This window comes from Medicago sativa, chromosome 4 (genome assembly GCF_051527215.1).
Source record: "Medicago sativa cultivar Bolivia chromosome 4, Bolivia_mono, whole genome shotgun sequence".
NCBI classification, from domain to species: Eukaryota; Viridiplantae; Streptophyta; class Magnoliopsida; order Fabales; family Fabaceae; genus Medicago; species Medicago sativa.
Genome location: NC_140752.1, coordinates 87,373,454 through 87,392,490, shown reverse-complemented (window position 1 = coordinate 87,392,490; position 19,037 = coordinate 87,373,454). Strand labels below are relative to the sequence as shown.

At 35.6% G+C, this 19,037-nt stretch overlaps 1 protein-coding gene across 2 annotated transcripts; it reads left to right on the top strand.

The window, feature by feature from the left end:
• Positions 1-1,193: 1,193 nt before the first annotated feature.
• Positions 1,194-18,757, top strand: NOV (Histidine kinase-, DNA gyrase B-, and HSP90-like ATPase family protein). 2 transcript variants are annotated; one of them, XM_085705000.1, is made up of 14 exons: positions 1,194-1,764; positions 2,050-2,390; positions 3,749-3,990; positions 4,368-4,418; positions 5,661-5,768; positions 6,998-7,172; positions 7,505-9,264; positions 9,917-10,129; positions 11,042-13,297; positions 13,834-13,949; positions 14,629-15,022; positions 15,103-15,420; positions 16,390-16,647; positions 17,073-18,757. In XM_085705000.1, the coding sequence occupies exons 3-14, from the start codon at positions 3,883-3,885 to the stop codon at positions 18,216-18,218; spliced, it is 6,903 nt and encodes a 2,300-aa protein (XP_085561126.1). In that variant the 5' UTR covers positions 1,194-1,764; positions 2,050-2,390; positions 3,749-3,882; the 3' UTR covers positions 18,219-18,757. The 2 variants fall into 2 exon arrangements, with proteins under 2 accessions (XP_085561126.1, XP_085561125.1); XM_085704999.1 differs by having other exon boundaries at positions 3,749-4,418.
• Positions 18,758-19,037: the final 280 nt, after the last annotated feature.

Here is a 19,037-nt window from a genome sequence, read left to right as displayed (position 1 = left end):
GTTTGTTTTGTCTGACATAGCACCCGCAAGAACTTGTTCTCCTACAGGAATGGTTCTCCAACCTGTCTTCCAGGTCATTCTCCTCCAATGCCTAGAACAAAATTTTGTGTTCTTGTGTTTTAAGAATAGTCTGTAGAACCAGCGTTGCTGATGCTGTTAGACTTTTTTTCTATCCCAAGACAAAACCTGGTCGATCATAGTTTTGGATGCTCGTGAAAAGTTCTCTCAACAAGGCTAATATTGGTATCAAAATACATTAAAGCCTCCAAATGTGCACCATTTACTCGCGTCTTCTTCTACTAGTTCAATTTGCCTCCCTAAGTAACCGCCAACGAGGAAAGGCAGATTGAGGATCATTTATCAAAAGTAAGGGTCATCTCCAACTAACAAACATAGTACAAATGAGAATGCAAACATAAATTGAATTGCAATTTAAATAAATAAAACATGTATTCCAATTCAACAACCACCAACACAGCACTATAATACAATTCAAGTGAAGATGCATTTAGAATATTTTTATATGAGAGAGAAAATAACTATCAAAAGACTGAGGAACCATAATTATTTTTCACTTCCCCTACAAAAATTTCACGCTTTATCATCAAACTCAGCTTCGACAAAAGCCACATTATTATTTTTTGCCCCGTTTTTGTATGTTAAAAAAGAAATCTTTTTTTTTTGAAAAGGGTTAAAAGAGAAATCATGTTTGCTTCTACTTCACCATCCCAATTCAAAATTTCATGAACACCATTGTTCATAAAATAAATTAAGACATGACCTAAATAATTAGGAACCAAGATTTAACTATACAAATCATATCAATAAAATGTCTTATGTCAAATTATAATAAAATACTTTATTAGTATAAAAATATGATAAAATACTCAAGTTTTACCCTTTTTTTAGATAGACAAAATGACAATAATCATTAGAAGTTCACTTACATAAGTAAAGATGTACGATGTTTGAATTTCGATCATAGGTTCCAACCTAACAATTTCAATATTTTTGTTAGTTGAAATAATATTCGTAGACAATGAATCATTCTTTAATGAAACCAATTAATGTTTTTATTTGGATAATTTTAAGATATTATGTTTTTTTACACAAGTACTAATGTACTATGACATTTTTAGCCTGACATCGTTCTTTCTTACTATAAAACCTAGTCTTGCTTCTTATTTCCATTCACTTTCTACACTTCTTCTTCTCTTAATTAACACCACCAGTATGTACCCTCATCGTTTCCCCGGCGGCCACCGACCGCCAGGGCAACCTCCTCCAAACCCTAGCGCCTTCTTCCACGAATTTTACGGCCCTCCCCACAACTTCCATCGCCCTAACTCTCCCTGGCCTCGTCCCTTCCCTCCTCCGCAGCACAACCCTTATGCCTTCGCTCCTCCGCCACAAAACCCTCCCGGTGTTGTTCCACCACCGCAAAACCCTTACGCTCATCGCCCGCAAAACCCGCCCCCGTCCACCTCTACTGCTCCACCGAATAAATTATCCGCCTCCGCTCCTCGGCCTCAAAACCAGCCTGACTCCACTCCACGGCAGCAAAATCCCAAGCAAGCAATCGATAAGGCTGAAAACGCTTCCTCCAAAGCCTGCCGTGAACTTCTCGCTGCCGGAGACTCTGTCTCCGCATGGAAAGTTTCTCAGAAAGCTCTATTGACACTAAAAGTTGATTCTTTGAACTCTTTAGGCATCAAAATGCAGCAGGTTCCCACTCTTCACCGCCTTATGATCACTGAAGGAAAGGTATATAATATAAAAACAAAGTTTTTTTTAGTTTTTTGGTTTACTTCTATGATGAATTTTGACCTAGAAATACAATTATTAAGTAAGGTTTAGAGATTAATGAGTTTGACCGAAAATGGTTTATGATAGATAGAACATTATGGCTTAATTTGATTAATGTAACGGACCCCACTTAGTGGGATAAAACTTGGTTATTGTTGTTTTTGGTTTTGCTGTAGTTCAATGATAATTTGATCAAAAGGGGTTGATTGGTTTTCAATCTTATGTTTTGGTTGCTTTGTGAAGGTGAATGCTTTTGTTAATTGCTTTGTTGGTGTTCGGAGGATCACGTCTTTGTATGATTTGGAACTGGCTATATGCAAAAACGAAGGTGTTGATAGCTTTGAAGAGCTTGGATTGGGGCCTTTTTTGCGTCATCCTTTAGTTATTCATTATTTTTCGGTTCGTTCTGATGTGGCTGAAGTATGTAAGATAACCAGCGAGGAGATAATTCAGTTTTTGAGCGAGTTTTTAGACGTTTCTAAAGCTAAAGCAGTTGTTGGGGTTGAAGAGTTTCTTGAGTTTATTGCCAAGAAGCGGTCCGTTGAAAGCATGGAACTGCTTGGGATTCGAATTCAGAACTTGGGGTACGTTATGTTTTGTTTATCTTACATATAATGTTGGAGAGGGTGTGTAGTGGTTTATGAATTAGAAAGAGGCAGATAGATTGAAAATGTTTATGTGATAATGATTGAATGAATTCACTTTACGGACAGAAGATTTGACCTATTGCTAAAGCTCTCGATGAATTATATCCTTAGACAATGTTTTATTAGCTTCACAATAAAGACCTCCTTACCTCCAGGGTGTAAAATGGAAGAGGATGATCAGTTCAAGGGAATGATGAATAGAAAACTATATAGGTAGCACTTGGTGGCGCAACCTCCCTACCAACTGAATCACTCATTTTATACCTCCTTTCCTTATCCTTAATTCACCCATCAAAGATTCTTTTCTTCTCTCTCCGCTCTCTTACATTCCCCAATAATGCTCCATATTCTTAGTCGTCCAAACATTTTTTTATATCAATTTAACAATGATCCTATTCTCGCTTGTTGCTATTCTCACTTTCCCCGTCACAAGTTTTTTCTTCCTATTATATAATAGTCTAATGGGAGGTCTAGTAATAGTCTAATGGGAGGTCTAGTTCCATATCAAATGTAATTTTCACACATATTATAAGTTTTGGTTATGAAAAAAAATGCATATAGGCAGTTCATTATGACAATGTAGTTATAGTTTATTAGCACACACCATGACACCACCAATCTCCCCTGTCCTCCCAAACACACATGCAACACATGTAGGAGTAAAATAATTGCTTTTATTTTGTCAGGGTATTTGATACTCCTTACGTTTATTTTTACTTGTCGTTTTAGAATAGTACACTCAAACTAAAAAAGTGGAATTTTGGAGGTTTTTTCTTCTTCCTATTATGCCCTCATTTTAATCCACCAATAATTTCCCCTTTTTTGCATCTCTTTCCAATAAACTTGATGCCTCATCTTTTCTCCCATAACAAACAACTGTGATACACTCTCCCTCTTTCCGGTAAATTCTTATTTTTTTTTGCACACACTCTATCTCTCCAATAAAATCGTCGGGCCCTCTCTCGGGCCCTCTCTTCCCTCTTTCTTCTTTTTGAACATTCATGGAGTCTTTTGTTTTTCCATTAAAATTGTTCTTTTATTTTGCGGCTTGAAATTTTTAACAATGTTACTGATCTTATTTATAGAATTTTAACTCTCCATGGAACCATTATTACAGATAACAAAATTTTGTTTCATGTAAGTTTAAATTTGCACATAAGTAAAAAACAAACTAGAGTTTTCCAATTACATAGCATTAATTAGTTTCATTGAAAAGCAAGTAAGTATGAGTAATTGACATTTGGTTTGGACTTGAATAGGCATTGTTATCCTAATTACTGATTTTGTGTTCACAGAATGCACATAGCTGCCATAAAGGAAGCTAGAAAATCAGAGCAATCTACACTGGAGAAATGTTTGAAGACATTAAGATCGAAAAGTGGCAAGCTTGGGAAGCGTCCTATTTCTTCCTCTCAGAAAAAGCAGTTAGATGAACGCTTTAGCACCATTGCTCAGCGTGTTGAGTCATTTTCTTCTGTTGAAAAGTCTTTTAGTGGAAAGCATATTCGATTTACGTCGTCAAGCTCAGAAGATGAAGGTAGTGATTATTCTACAGATAATGATCAGAACGATAACATTATTATGAACAGTTGGTCAAACTCATCATCACAATTTGGCAGAAGTTCAGAGCGAATGAGTAGTTGTCCCTACCCATCTGCAACAGAAGAGATGGCACGCCTTGTGGTGAAGGGTGATAAGCAGGGCGGCTCCCTTTCTAATAGCAGTCTCAAAAATGAATTTACTGAGCCCCCTAGGAAAAAAAGAAAATCTGAAGTGGATTTACCGAACCCCCTACCTTTTAAGCACTTTAACTTTAAGTATAAAAAGGTTGATCCAACACCAATAAAAAATGTTAACACAACCGAGATAAATACTATGGACGAATGTCTTTCTATCACTGATTGTGCTTTGCAGATGTTTGTCACAACTTGGAAGGAAGCATGTCTGGAGCACAATGTTGGTGAGGTAGGTATTTAAATGAGATGATAATGATATACTCATAGCATTATTTTTTTTCGTTGCTCCTCTCTGGAGATAGGTTCATTTGGTTGGTCTGTTATGAAATTGCACTATGGAATTCTGACAATGCACATTTTGAAGATTTGATTTCATCATGTTGCCCCATTGCTTCACTCATTTATCTCATATTTCATTTTGGCTAATTATTAATTGTTGGTCTGGTTGTTTTTTCCTTAAAATCTTGATGTCTGAATTTAGAAGTACTTCCATGGCTTGAAGGTTGTGATCCTTCCATAACATTTAAGAGCGATCTAATATCTTAATGTGCTATGGATCAGAGGGTAAATTATCATATTTGCTGACTTTGCTAGTATATCCTATAGGAAGGATTACCCCATACTTGTTTATAATTTTGATTCTTGGGAATTGCAAGTCTTTTATGTTCTAACGTTCCCTCTTTCCTTCCTTTTTCTTTCTTATATATCATTTTGTTTTCTAGTCATCTGTGCCAAAAGGCACTTGCAAGGTATTCACCGAGCCAACACATCAGAAGGATAATCATATCCTCTTGCTGGTTGAGATGCTTTATGTTTTCATGACGTGTCATTCAGTCAGGAGCTAGGTGGCATGTTTCTCAGTTCCTTAATCGATAAATCTAGAAAACCCTTAACGCCCAGTTTTCTACTTGCTTTATGTGATGCTAAAGGGGATAAAATAGTCATCATGTTCAAAATAACTGCTCAGCGGTCTCTAGGACTCAGCAATAAGCAGCTTTGAATTTCTTATGGCCCATAGCTGGTGAATCAGTTAGTTAGTTTTCTGTTTCTGCTGTGTGCTCCTTTTGTATTTATTTTAAAAAATTCAATATCTTCTTGAGTTTATGAATCCTATTCAAAGACCTCCTAGCTTTGTAAAATTTTCCATTGAAAAAGGCTTCTATTCAATTTTTCGATGCTTTTGATTGAAAGAGATTACACATATCTTCATAGGTGTCTCTTTTCCCTTAAATTTGTGATAGGTTTGAAATGGAATAAGTGTTTTTGCTTCTATTTGGTGTTCTGCTCACCGGCATTTCAAATCCTCATGTTTTTTCTAGTAGCTTGGTTTATTTTATTATCCTTTAATCCACTCTCTCTTCCGTGCTATGACTTATTATTCATCTACATCTTCATAGTAGCCTTGACGCTCTTTCTGCATATTTTCTTTTGAATGAGAAGCATAGTTTTTTAAATCACAATGTATGTGTAGGTTTTCTTCAGGATGCTTCAATTCTATGGAGTAAAACCCAAGGGAAAGAGGAAAATCCGAATGTTGTTCGTAGAATATCCCTTCTTAATTGGGCTGCTAAATGCTGCTGTAAGCTTCTTTTTGTCGACTCTATTATTTTTTCTTCACACATAAATTTATAGTATATTAGTTAAATTTATATTGTAATTAACCACTTTATTTGAGACCTAACTTCCTTCGCATTTACGTTAAGTAGATGTTGCAAATAGTTGGCTTGTTTTTAGTTTGCTAAATGTTCATTTGGCTTGAACTTCCCTCAATCACGCAATGGACTAATATTATCATGTTTCATGCTAAGCTAATGCTACTTTTACCACCTCAATTCTTCCTTGTCTTTCTCTCTTTATTGTAAAACAGAAACCACTTAACTGCTATATAGAACAACACATAACTGCTATACAGAACTGACCCAAATAATAATAAAATCATAACTGCATAGTAACCAACACTGCACTTTCCTCTTACAATGTTATTTTTAAGAGGTCTAACAATAAGCTGATGTAATAACTACACTCAATAATGTAACTCAATTTACCATTGAATACAGACAGTTCAGATTCAGTTTATATCCCTTCTGCTTTGATGCTCTCTAATATGGGTAAGTAATAGTGAGGGTGGACTAAATGGAGGACAATCTAATAGTTAGAGGTAATCGGAGACCAATGAAAATTATAGTACCAACCATTGAGTGAGATTTAGAGGTGAACGGTCTATATATCTTCACACCAAATGTAGTGTCTATTGATTCATGTAGCTGACATCACTTGATGGAATACGTCTTGATGGTGGTTGTTGCTAGAACTATATGAGGTCAAATCTAGCACTAGACATTGCAGTGTTCTTGGGTGTAAGCTTTTGATGTTTTCAGGATTTTACAGGTTGCTTGAATTGACGATTTAAAAGCTCTTATATATTGGTGATTTTTTCTTCCTTATGGTTAGGGAGGACATATTATTACTCATAGCATATTTTAACTGCAGCTTTGCTAATAGTTATTGGGTCTTGCTAACATATAAATAGAAGCTTTTGTGTTGAAGGAGACAAATTTTTAACTTCGAAAAAATTGAACACATAATTTTCAACACAATATTTACATATATGTTCATTAAGAAGTGCCCTAAGGGCACATGTTAGCATTTGCCATGGTTACTTCCTGTATAAACATTTCAGGTTTCACTTTTCTGCTTGATTGTAACTTGTATGGTTTCCTATGGAATTGATCTGTTTACTATAGGCTTTTTTTTCCCGAGGTTGTATGATATCATCTAATGAAATTCTTTCATTCTAAAACACCGCAGGTTTCAGCTATCAAATCTGGAATGTGGAATAGCATCTATGATACCTTCCAAGTCTTCAACCATAGCGAATTAACCAACTCACCGACAAAGAGTTCTGAATTTGAGACCATAGATGTTGGACCCAGCCTGGAAAATGTACCATTGGTAACAAAGGATAGCACAGAGAATACAAAATGTGAGTCTATTTGCCTTTTGAATCAAGCATTGTCTAACATATTTATCTACTAATTTTGGCCGTGTCTATAGTTTTCTTTTTAAAGAGTTTTCTCTAGGCAAGATATGAAAATGGATTGCATTATAACGTAAGAGTTTTATGGGCCTACTCCTTATATTTTTATATAGGAGTGGTATATCCATGATTTAAGTCTGATGAGTACTCCAAGAATTTATTTTCTTCTGTTTTTAATTACCCAGGGTACATGCATTATTTGTTACTTTTTTCTTCTCTAAACTCCTTATCTTATGCAATTTTGTGTACTCATCCTGAAGTTGTGGAACTTATAACAGGTATTTCTGCTGAAGACGTCGTCGGAAAAATTGGAATGTATTTTGACCTTGATAACGAAGTATATAGAAATAGTGACTCGCAGGTGAAATATAAAATCATGTTTTTGAGAAAGTTTTGCAACTGTGAAAGTTGGTTGGCTGAGCAGTTTGGTGTGAAGAACTTCAATTCTCTTGGTCATGGGGACCTCTTATCGTTCCTTGAGAATAATGTTAACCAGTTGCCTCATGAGCTGCTCAAACTATTGGGTGGTGACATGTGTGAAAATTCCACTTTCAAGGCCTGCATGTCCACAAATGAGTTGGTTGCTCTACTATCTCAAGCTATTTGTAGTTTGTGGGAGAATGAAACAGTAACCAAACAGATTATTTCCATGCTGCTTACGAGGCAGTTTCCTTCAATTGGTTTTGAATTTGTGGAAAGTGGGTCTCTTGAGGATCTGCTGGATACTGTTCGAGAGCATAAATCTAATGTGACTTCAAAATGCGTTGTATTTTCTGCAGCCATGATTGAAGAGCACTGCGATGTAGACTCTTTAAGGGATGGAGATAACAATTTGTCCGGAATCACCACTGATACGTCTGAAATTGGCCATAAAACAAAAAGCTCTGAAACTATTACAGCAAAAAAGGCAATTGAAATGTTACTTAAGTCACCAATGTTGTCTGACTTGAGCAAGTGGTCTCATTGGGATCTTATGTTTGCACCCTCCCTTGGCTCGCTTATATCATGGTTGTTGAATGACGTAAATTCTGAAGAATTGTTGTGTTTGGTTACCAGAGATGGAAAAGTGATACGGATAGATCATTCTGCGACCTCAAAATCTTTCCTCGAGGCTGCAGTTCAAGGATCCTCCTTCCGAACTGCAGTGAGTTTATTATCTTTGATCTCACTAGTTGGGGGGAAAAGAAAAGTTCCATTGTCACTTCTGAAACGCGATGCTTGTAGTGCATTTGAAGTCATGTTTAGAAATTTTTTGGAAGACATTGAAGTTTGTGATGATAAAAATGCTCGCCAGTCCGAGGAAGCTTTACGTAAAACTAAAATATTAACTGAAGTTTCAACTGCTAAAATGAGTGATGAGTTTGGCATACACTTGCATAAAGTGAATAAGGTAGTGTCAATTCTGTCAAGGTTTGTCCTTGACTGTCTAGGTTATCTACCTGCTGAATTTCATAGTTTTGCTGCTGATGTGTTGCTCTCTGGGATGCGATCTGTTTTCAAGGATGCTGCTGCAGCTATTTTATGTGAATGCAGGAACATGGAGCAGCATCTCATGCTTCATGAAATAGGGTTATCTCTGGGGATTACTGAGTGGATTAATGATTACCATGCATTTATTTCAAACGATACTTCTGATCATGCTTCATGCTTAAAAGATGCCAAAACTGAAATAAACACAGGACTGAAGCATGGCCATGGTATCTTGGATAAGTCTGATGTTCCTGAAGTGAATATGGTTACATCACTTGTGCCATGTGGGCTCAATGAAATCTGTACTGAAATTAGTCAAACAGTTGATGGAGAAAAATCCATTGATGAATCTCTGACTAGCCACTTAGAAGATTCATTTCAAAGTAGCAAAGATGTTGATTCTACTCTGGTCATTGAATCTATTAGGCGAGATGAATTTGGTCTAGATCCTAGTCTTTCTGATATTGACAGTTGCATGTTGAAGAAGCAACATGCTAGGCTAGGGAGAGCATTGCATTGTCTTTCACAAGAGCTATATTCTCAAGATTCACATTTTATCCTTGAATTGGTGAGGATTTCCTTTCAACTTCATTTCTTGTCATAAGAATAAAGGAGTAATGGGGAATGCTTTTTGATTCTGTCATGCCTTTTTTATTATTGTTTTTAAAATACATGTACTGATCCACTACTTAGTAACTGTTGGAAATAGAATATAATAATGTTCCACTTTCCAAGTGCAATTTGACTTCATTATATCATAGGGTTCATTGCATTCTTAGGCTCAGTGTACCTTAGAAGTTAAAGCTGGTTATAATTTCTCTTCCTGTAAATTGTACTTATCATATATATAAGTAGATGCTTTTCCTTGCGTGGATTGGCTAAGCTGTGTTCTGGTGGTTAGGAGTAATTATAATGTAAGGCAGTGGTAATGTTCTGAAAATGTTCGTAAAATCTTATTGAATTGAAGTTTTTGAGATATTATTAACATCGTATCACCATTTTGGAGTTTTATTTACTCTTGGCCAGAACGTTATCAACTTATTTTATTGGAGTTTTGTACAAATCCTTGGCATTACTTTTCACTGTTTATGAAGGGGTGTTTTTGATAAATCTTTCAAATTTAAGATGCACTCTCAATATTGGAAATTCTGTATGCTGTTGGTAAGCTTTGAGAGTTATTGTTCAGCACATGTATCTTATGGTTTCTCCTTTTCATTCAGGTTCAAAATGCTGATGATAATAATTATCCAGAAAATGTGGAGCCAACTCTTGCTTTCATTCTTCAAGATTCTGGTATTGTTGTATTGAATAATGAGCGAGGATTCTCTGCTCAAAATATGAGAGCACTTTGTGATGTTGGAAATTCAACGAAGAAAGGGTCCAGTACTGGATACATCGGGAAGAAAGGCATTGGCTTCAAGTCTGTATTCCGAGTATGTTGAGGAAACAATTTCCTTTCATCTTTATACTTCTTCCTATGATATATTGCTTATGTTTATCTGTTTTATTTGATGGTACTCTTTTATCGGCATCCTTCCTATGATACACATGTCTGTTGTTTTTAATTCTGTGTTGTTTGGATATATGGAAAATATCTCATAATATTTGAGTTGTAAGGACTAATTCAAAATATCTTATATTATCTCACAGGAATGGTATTTGTATTTTCTGTATATTTCATGATTTAGTTTGTTGTATAATTAACATCAGGATTCTAGTAATTTTGTTGTATAATTGACATTAGGATTCTAGTAATCATGATAAATAGTCCCGTTATTTGATTAAGATTAGGAGTCTAGTTTTTGTTTGTATAATAGTTGGTTAATTTTTTAATCGAACTCATCAATTCTAACTCTTTATTTTTATTCTTCCATCATGTATCTAAAACCCTGAAATTTCAAGAATTAGATTGTTTGTAATGAAGTAATGCAGCATTCTAAACCCGATACACAAATGCAATCCGATTTGGGGCTTAATCTGTTACTACAACCTTTTAAAATTCGACATTCTATGTCCAAATAATTTCCTGGCTATGTTTTTACTGTTATGATTAATTGTGTCAAGTCTATTACATAAAATATCCAAGTTATTACTACACACACACACACACACACACACACACACCCGTAATACATATATCATCAGACTGTTGATCACCCAAAGATGACGTGTTTCAGTTGTATTTGTAAGAAAATGATATATTTACAAACAAATTTTAATTTATGTATTATCTAAATGAAAAAAGAACTCGTTTCTTTTCCTTAACGTCTTCTAATTGTACTTTTCGGTTATTAATATATTCTTCACATAATGAGTTTTATTGACTTTGGTTGGTTTCACTGCAGGTCACAGATGCTCCAGAGATTCACTCCAATGGTTTTCATGTTAAATTTGATATTAGTGAAGGCCAGATTGGTTTTGTTTTGCCCACATTAGTTCCTCCATGTGATATTGGGCTGCTCAGGAGGATGGCATTTACTGGTACTGATTCATATGGCGATAATCCCTGGAACACATGCATTATGCTTCCATTCAGATCTCATCTATCAGACGGAGCTGTCATGAATAATATTATGACTATGTTTTCAGATCTCCATCCTTCGTTGTTACTATTCCTTCACCGCCTTAAGTGTATCAAGTTAAGAAACTTGCTTAATGATACAATTATTGTTATGAAAAAAGAAATTTCAGAAGATGGTATCATCAAGGTTTCTCATGGGAAAGAGAAAATGGCATGGTTTGTAGTATCTCAGAAGTTGCAGACAAATTCCATTCGCTTTGACGTGCAAACAACTGAAATATCTATGGCGTTTACACTGCAGGAATCCGACGATGGTTACAGTCCATGTCTAGACCAGCAACCAGTTTTTGCTTTTCTTCCTTTAAGAACATATGGCCTGAAATTTATTCTTCAAGGCGATTTTGTTCTTCCCTCATCCAGAGAGGAAGTTGATGGAGATAGCCCATGGAACCAATGGTTGTTGTCAGAGTATCCTAATTTGTTTGTCAAGGCAGTGAGAGAATTTTGTGAGCTTCCCTGTTTTAGGAGTGAGCCTGGAAAGGGATTGTCTGCTTTCATGAGCTTCATTCCTTTAGTTGGGGAAGTGCATGGTTTTTTCTCCACTCTCCCTCGTTTGATTATTTCAAAATTACGCATGATGAATTGCTTACTTGTGGAGGGTGACAACAATGGATGGGCCTCTCCATGCAAGGTATTGAGAGGTTGGACTGAGCAGGTGCGCTGTCTTCTTCCTGATAAAATACTTCTTGAACATCTAGGGCTCAGATACTTGGATAAAAATGTACTTCTGTCTGATACGCTGGCAAGGGCACTTGGCATTGAGGAGTTCGGGCCTTCAGTGCTTGTTCGAGTAATGTCATCTTTGTGTTACACCAAGAATTGGTTGATATCAATGAATATGAGTTGGTTGGCATCTTTTCTAAATACACTCTATGTGTTGATGTTTGATTCATCGGGCACAATATCAATAAATTTTGAAATAAAAGATGATATTCTAAAACGGCTTAAAAAAACACCTTTCATTCCACTTTCGGATGGTACATACAGTTCAGTGGATGAAGGAACTATATGGTTGCAGTCCAATACTTTTAACACAGGATTTGATGGTGAGCATAAAATTGAAGCTTTCCCCAATTTATTTGCTAAACTACGGACTGTAAGTCCTTCCCTTCTTTCTGCTGCCTCTGATACTTCAAGCTTGAATGTGACTTCTTTGGACAATGTTACTCGATTACTTCAGACTATTGGTGTTCAACAGTTGTCTGCACATGATGTTGTGAAGTTGCATATTTTGCCTGTGTTGTGTGATGAAGCAATGGCAAACAAGAACAAAATGTTGATGATAGAATATATATGTTTTGTGATGCTGTACCTAAAATCTACTTGTTCTGATTGTGATAGGGAGGATATAATCTCAGAGTTGCGTTGTAAATCTTTATTGTTGACAGATTGTGGTTTTAAATGTCCTTCTAAGATACCAATTCATTTTTGCCCTGGATTTGGGAATCCTGTCACTCCAAAAAAATTGGCTGATGCTGTGAATATGAGGTGGCATGAAGTCGACATAAGCTATCTACAGCACCCGGTAAATGAGACAGTTTCATCTTCACTAATCAAGTGGAGGGAATTTTTTGAGGAAATTGGGATCACTGATTTCGCTCAAATAGTCCAGGTGGATAAGAGGGCTGTTGATATACGTGATGCCACTTTTAAGCAGGTGATGTGGGATAGAGGTCTGATTTCTGCTGAATCAATAGTCAAAGATTGGGAATCCCCAGAAATAGTGCAATTAGGATCATTATTATCTAAAAGTGGTAATCAAGGAAATTGTAAGTACTTCTTGGAGGTTCTTGATACATTATGGGATGCTTGCTATAGTGATAAAGCTAGAGGTTGCTTCTACTCTAAATCTGTTGGAGATGGACATCCCTTTAAGTCGACTTTTATATCCAACTTATGTGATATCCGATGGGTGGTATCGACCTTGGATGATGAGCTACACTATCCTAAAGATTTATTCTATGATTGTGAAGCAGTCAGGCAGATCCTTGGAACTTTTGCGCCATATGCTGTTCCAAAGGTTAGTTGTTTTGTACATTTGTGTGATACAGTGTAAGTGAGTACTTTTAATGATTGATTTTTTAGTTTAAGAATATGGTCTGCTTGCTTGGGTCTTGGGGCTATTATCTGTAGTTCATTCTAGAATTTTATTTCCTGTTTTTATTTCTGATTTTGTGTCATATGCTTGGGTTGATTGTCCTGCTATATATAGGGTTGGTAATATATATGGTTTGCTTACTTGGGTCTTGGGCCTATTATCTGTAGCTCATTCTAGAATTTTATTTCCTGTTTTTATTTCTGATTTTGTGTCGTATACTTAGGTTGATTGTCCTGCTATATTTAGGGTTCGTAATATAAGGCACATTATTTGTCTTAAGGATTTCAGCTTAATATAGAATTTGATTGATATTTTGATGATTTGAGAAAATTTATTTATGGTTTTTTCCTTGCGGCTCTTGTTTTACATTAGTGTTTGTGCTTGTATGTGGATTTTTTAGTAGTGCAACATTGCTGTCTGTCAAAAAAGGAAATAACGGCTGTGGATCTTTGATATAGGTGAAAAGTGAAAGATTGGTAAACGATATTGGGTTAAAGACTAGAGTTACTCTTGATGACATTTTGGATATTCTTAAAGCCTGGAGAAAATCATCAAAGACTTCATTCAAGACCAGGTGTGTACGTTTTAGGCTTTTATGTACAGACAAAATGGCTTTGATTGTTCGAGTAACCACACTTTTCATGAATAAAACACGAATATGACATGGAAAATGGATATGATATGACTAATTTTAAAGTTGTAAAATGTTTCGGTAAAACATAATAGATTAATACCGCACCAAGTTATAACAGAGAGTCATTGTTTTCAAAAATCAACTACAGGCATTTTAGATCCAATAAAAAACTTTGGTTCGTCTATTTTTTCTGGGTTTCATCTGCATTGGTATAAAAAATTAAAAGCAAAATTTTGTAGAATGCATAACGCTTTGAGGGAGGAGTATTACATGGTGTCCAATGATTGTTTATCATAACTATATGTATGACGGAGACACTGTCATTGCTTTGAAGTGTCCTCTTTGCTTGCTCTAAATATCCAATGTTCAATGCTTATTATTCACTTTTTTCTAAAATTTCTCAAAGATTAACTCTTGTCAAATCTTAAGATGTTAGATGGAAGCTATTAGTGGGTTTATATTGGCTACACACACACACACTCTGATTATATGGGCTTTCTAAAAAAGTGCAACACATTTGTAGCTATGTATGAATTGGGTACACAATGATTATCTGCTTTTTCTTTCTCCTTTTAAAATTACACAAATTCACTGACTAATAAATTTTCATTTTTCCCAGCATAAGCCAAATGTCCAAATTTTACACCTTCATTTGGAAGGAAATGATAGATTCAAAACAGAAAACCCTGGAAGATTTGATGTCTGGACCTTTTATATTTGTTCCTGACTCATCTGTCTATAGTCATGATGATGATGTTTGTGGGATGTTGGTGCATTCCAATGAAGTGTATTGGCATGATCCAACTGGCTCTGCTCGGACGATGCAGGAGTTTGATCCTCAATGCAGCTCGATTCATTCTCCAATTAACAAGTCACTGTGCAATATTTACCCTGGCCTTCGTGGTTTCTTTGTTAATGAATGTGGGGTTCAAGAGGCACCTCCTCTACACAGCTATATTCAAATTTTGCTGCAGTTATCAACCGTCACTCTGCCTTTACAAGCAGCAGATAAAGTAAGTCTATGGTGAGCAATAAATTATGATTTAATTTCTTTTGCCTGAAACATTCTTACCTTGCTCTTTTCTCTTTCCAGATTTTCCAAGTTTTCCTCATGTGGGCAGATGGACTAGAATCTGGTTTGTTGAGTGCTGATGATGTTGTATATTTGAAAGATTGTCTTTCCAAACTAGAATTTCCAGTGCTTCCCACTGTGCAAGATAAGTGGGTTTCATTGCATCCTTCGTTTGGTCTTGTCTGCTGGTGTGATGATAAAAAGTTGAAAGAAGAATTTAAGCATTCAAATAACCTTGACTTTATTTATTTTGGTGAAGAAACTGAGGTTAATAAAGATATAGTGCTAAAAAAAGTTTCCTTCCTTATGAAAAATTTAGGTATTCCAGCTATCTCAGAGGTATGATCGCTCTTTCTTGTGCACTTCTTTATCTTGGTCATATTATTCATTGTAGTCTAGACACTTCTCAAACTATGGTGTTACACTAACACATACATTTACGCACATGCGAATGTGATTATTTTCTATTTCATTCAATATTTTGCATTTTATTTTTGTGCTCAACTGTATGATGGTCTACATACACTTTTTGTTTAAAAATGGGAATCAACTTGGAGTGACATTGCCCGTGCATGTGTGTATGTTCTCCAAAAATGCCCAACATTGACATTGGTGGTTAATTACAAATTAACAACCACTTACAAGCCTCCTCAATTGCTCAAGCTTTTAATGTGATTATGAAATGAAATTAGTGACTTTTTTTGGCCATGTTGCAAAGCAATTCATTGGTAACAAAATACTTCGTTTTATTATGTTAGCTACCAAACTTGGGAATATAGTCCACAGTGATGTTATTGTTATATGTCTAGCGTGATTTAATGTAACTCGCATTTAAGCATTATCTGAATTTTTTGGGATCAACTTTTTGCTTTGATAAAACATTTAAAAAAAAAACTAGAGTGCTTGATCCTTTTTGGTTTCCCTTTGACCTAATTAGGTGATTTTTCTAGCAGTTTCTTATTCATCTCTCAAACCTTTCCAAACTGATTAGACCTCTTAATAAACTTTAAGACACGCCTCTGTAAAGTAAATGGAAGAAATTCCCACAAAACTAAATTGAAAATTTGGACATAAGTAAGAGACTGTGTTGTTTAAGATTCAAAAAGCGATTTATGTGATACAAAGGAATAGGTTTCAAAAATTGTTTACTTGTGGATTCAAAATTTACATCCAGTTGTCTTTCCGAAATTGCATGGGTATAAAGTTGTTTCGTTGAGAAAAGAGAAATTTGATGTATAAAGTTGTTCACTTGAGAAAGAGAATTTTGATATTCATATAATTACCTTAGTCCTATATGACAACATGCAGGTGGTGACTCGTGAGGCAATATATTATGGTCTATCTAATTGTAGCTTGAAAGAATCATTGATCAACAAGACTCTTCCATATGCTCAGCGCTACATTTATAAACGTCATAATGATAAATATGTTCAACTCAAGCAGTCTGGTTTCAGTATTTTGAATAATCTCAAAGTCATTGTTGTTGAGAAGCTGTTCTACAGGAATGTTATAAAGGACTGTGACAGTGTATCAAAGGAACGGGTTGAATGTAGTTGTCTTCTACAGGTATGTTTAAATTCGTGAATTTTTCATCAAAAAGCTGCATTCATTAATTGAATGAATATCCATGACAGAAACTGAAAACCACTGGCTATTATTTAGTTTGAAATGCCATTTATTTGTTCACCTAGACTATCGATTTCGATTAGGGGCTTGAATTGAAGTTCTGGTTAAATGAAAACTTGAATGCGAAACATATTTTCCTCGAACTCTTGACTAACTTTGGTTCTCAGTTTTATTCTCAATTCATCGTTGGTTATTCAGGAGATTTTCAAGATTTCACACTGCATCATTAAAATATTTAGATCATTGATTATTTTATTATTTGTATGTATCAAACATGTATTGCATATCACAACTTTTCCTTGCGTAAGTTTTTTCTATTCAGAACTGATATCTATATCCCCCGTTTGTCTGTGTCTTTATCACAGGGAAACTTTTTGTACATCATTCGAGAAGCAGATCATCATTCTTTGTTTATGGAGCTTTCGACTTTGTTACTTGATGGGATTGATGGGGATTGTGAAATTGACTTGGTAAATTTCCTTCATAGGATAACAAACATGGCAGAATCTGAGTCCCTTGAGAAAATGTTGAACAGCCAAAAAGTGCCGAAGCTTCCTGATGAAGAACCTGTTTGGGCACTATCTACTGTATCTTCGCTGGTAGAGGATGAAATACCACTCCCTTCAGATAATTTTCAATCATCAAATGAACAGCTATTGCCATTGCCAAAAAGGAAGGCTGGAATATGCTCAAACTGGCCACCTGCTGGTTGGAAAAATGCACCAGATTTCAATTATGCCCGTGACAATGGTTTCAAGACCCAACCTGCCCCTTTTCGTAGCTTTTCTGAGGTGAAAGTTGATGATAATTCCGAAGGCATTAGAGCTCCACCAGTTTGTTATGAACAAGGATCAGTTTCTGTTGACTGGAATGTCATAGATGATCCACAAGCAAGTTCGGTGTCATTAGTGTTGAATGAAGAAGGAAACTTTAAAAATCAATCCTACCGTGATTTTGAGCCGACTAGTTTTGATCATTTTGAATTTGATCCTGTTAGTTTAGGTGACTATATGGATGAATCTCGAGTTGGAGCTCACTCGAGTTCGCCAGCATGCTTCAACTCAAGTTTGCCAGCTTTTAGTATGAGAGACCAACTTCAAACTGGTACATATGACTCAGCACAAGCAAATGCAACTGGCAGATTAGGCGAGTTTCTTGCATATAAATACTTTGCTGGTAAAGATGGCAATGCTACTGTTAGGTGGGTTAATGAAGTTAATGAAACAGGACTTCCATATGATTTAATCGTTGGAGAGGATGCCAATAAAGAGTTTATAGAAGTTAAAGCAACTAGATCTCCAAGAAAAGACTGGTTCCACATCTCAATTAGAGAGTGGCAGTATGCAATTGAGAAAGGCAAATCTTTTAGCATTGCATTTGTTGCAATAACAGGAGATAACAATGCGCGGGTTGCTGTATTCAAAGATCCAGTGAAGTTATGTCAGCAAGGTGGGCTGCAACTGGTTGTTATGATGCCGAAGCAACAGAGGCAGCTACCTGTTGTCTCATAGCTTCAACACTTGTAATATCGTAGTTTGTGGATGGACTTGATAAGCCCTCTAATGTTTCTGACTTTTAAGGCCGCCTTTTGCATCTAACCTGTGTTGGCAATTTACTTTAATGGCCATGAAGATTAATGGACTGGATATCACTTAATGCAAGATTCAAGATTTGTTTGTTGATCACATGAGTGGTTCCTAATAATATTATATTGATGTTGTGTGGGGTATATTTTTGCATGTACCAATCATCTAGAAATAAACCTAACCCCATGGAAAAGGAGCAAATGTTGTGGGAATAATAAGGAATACTCACAGGTCTCCAATATTTTGGTAGAGGTTCCTGTCTGTCACCATGTTAATTTGTATACAGGAATAATTTGTATTTGATATTTTGTCTCAAGGTCAGTGTCATTTTTTGCAAATACAAATTTGTAACATTTTTGAAGGTAGCAGAGTAAGGATCCAATTTGATATAGAAAACGCTAGGAGAGATGCAAAGCTGCATGTTTTCCATAACAAATGTAATTATTCATTGTCCTACTTTGGAATTTTGGTATTTATTTATTTATCAGCACCGTAAATTAATTATCGAAGGCTTTATAAATTGGGTATTCCAACTTAGGATCACACTGACGATAACACTCTGTCAAGAGTTTTTAATGTTAATGTATAAAGATGTTTGATTTGTCTTGATGAATATTTTTAAAATATCAATCTTTTATATTTTTTATTATAGTTAATTAAAAACTTTTATGGTCAAAGTTGTTCATCGAAATGTGTAAAGTGATTGACATTGACTCCCTAATATATGTTGTGATGTGAGCCATT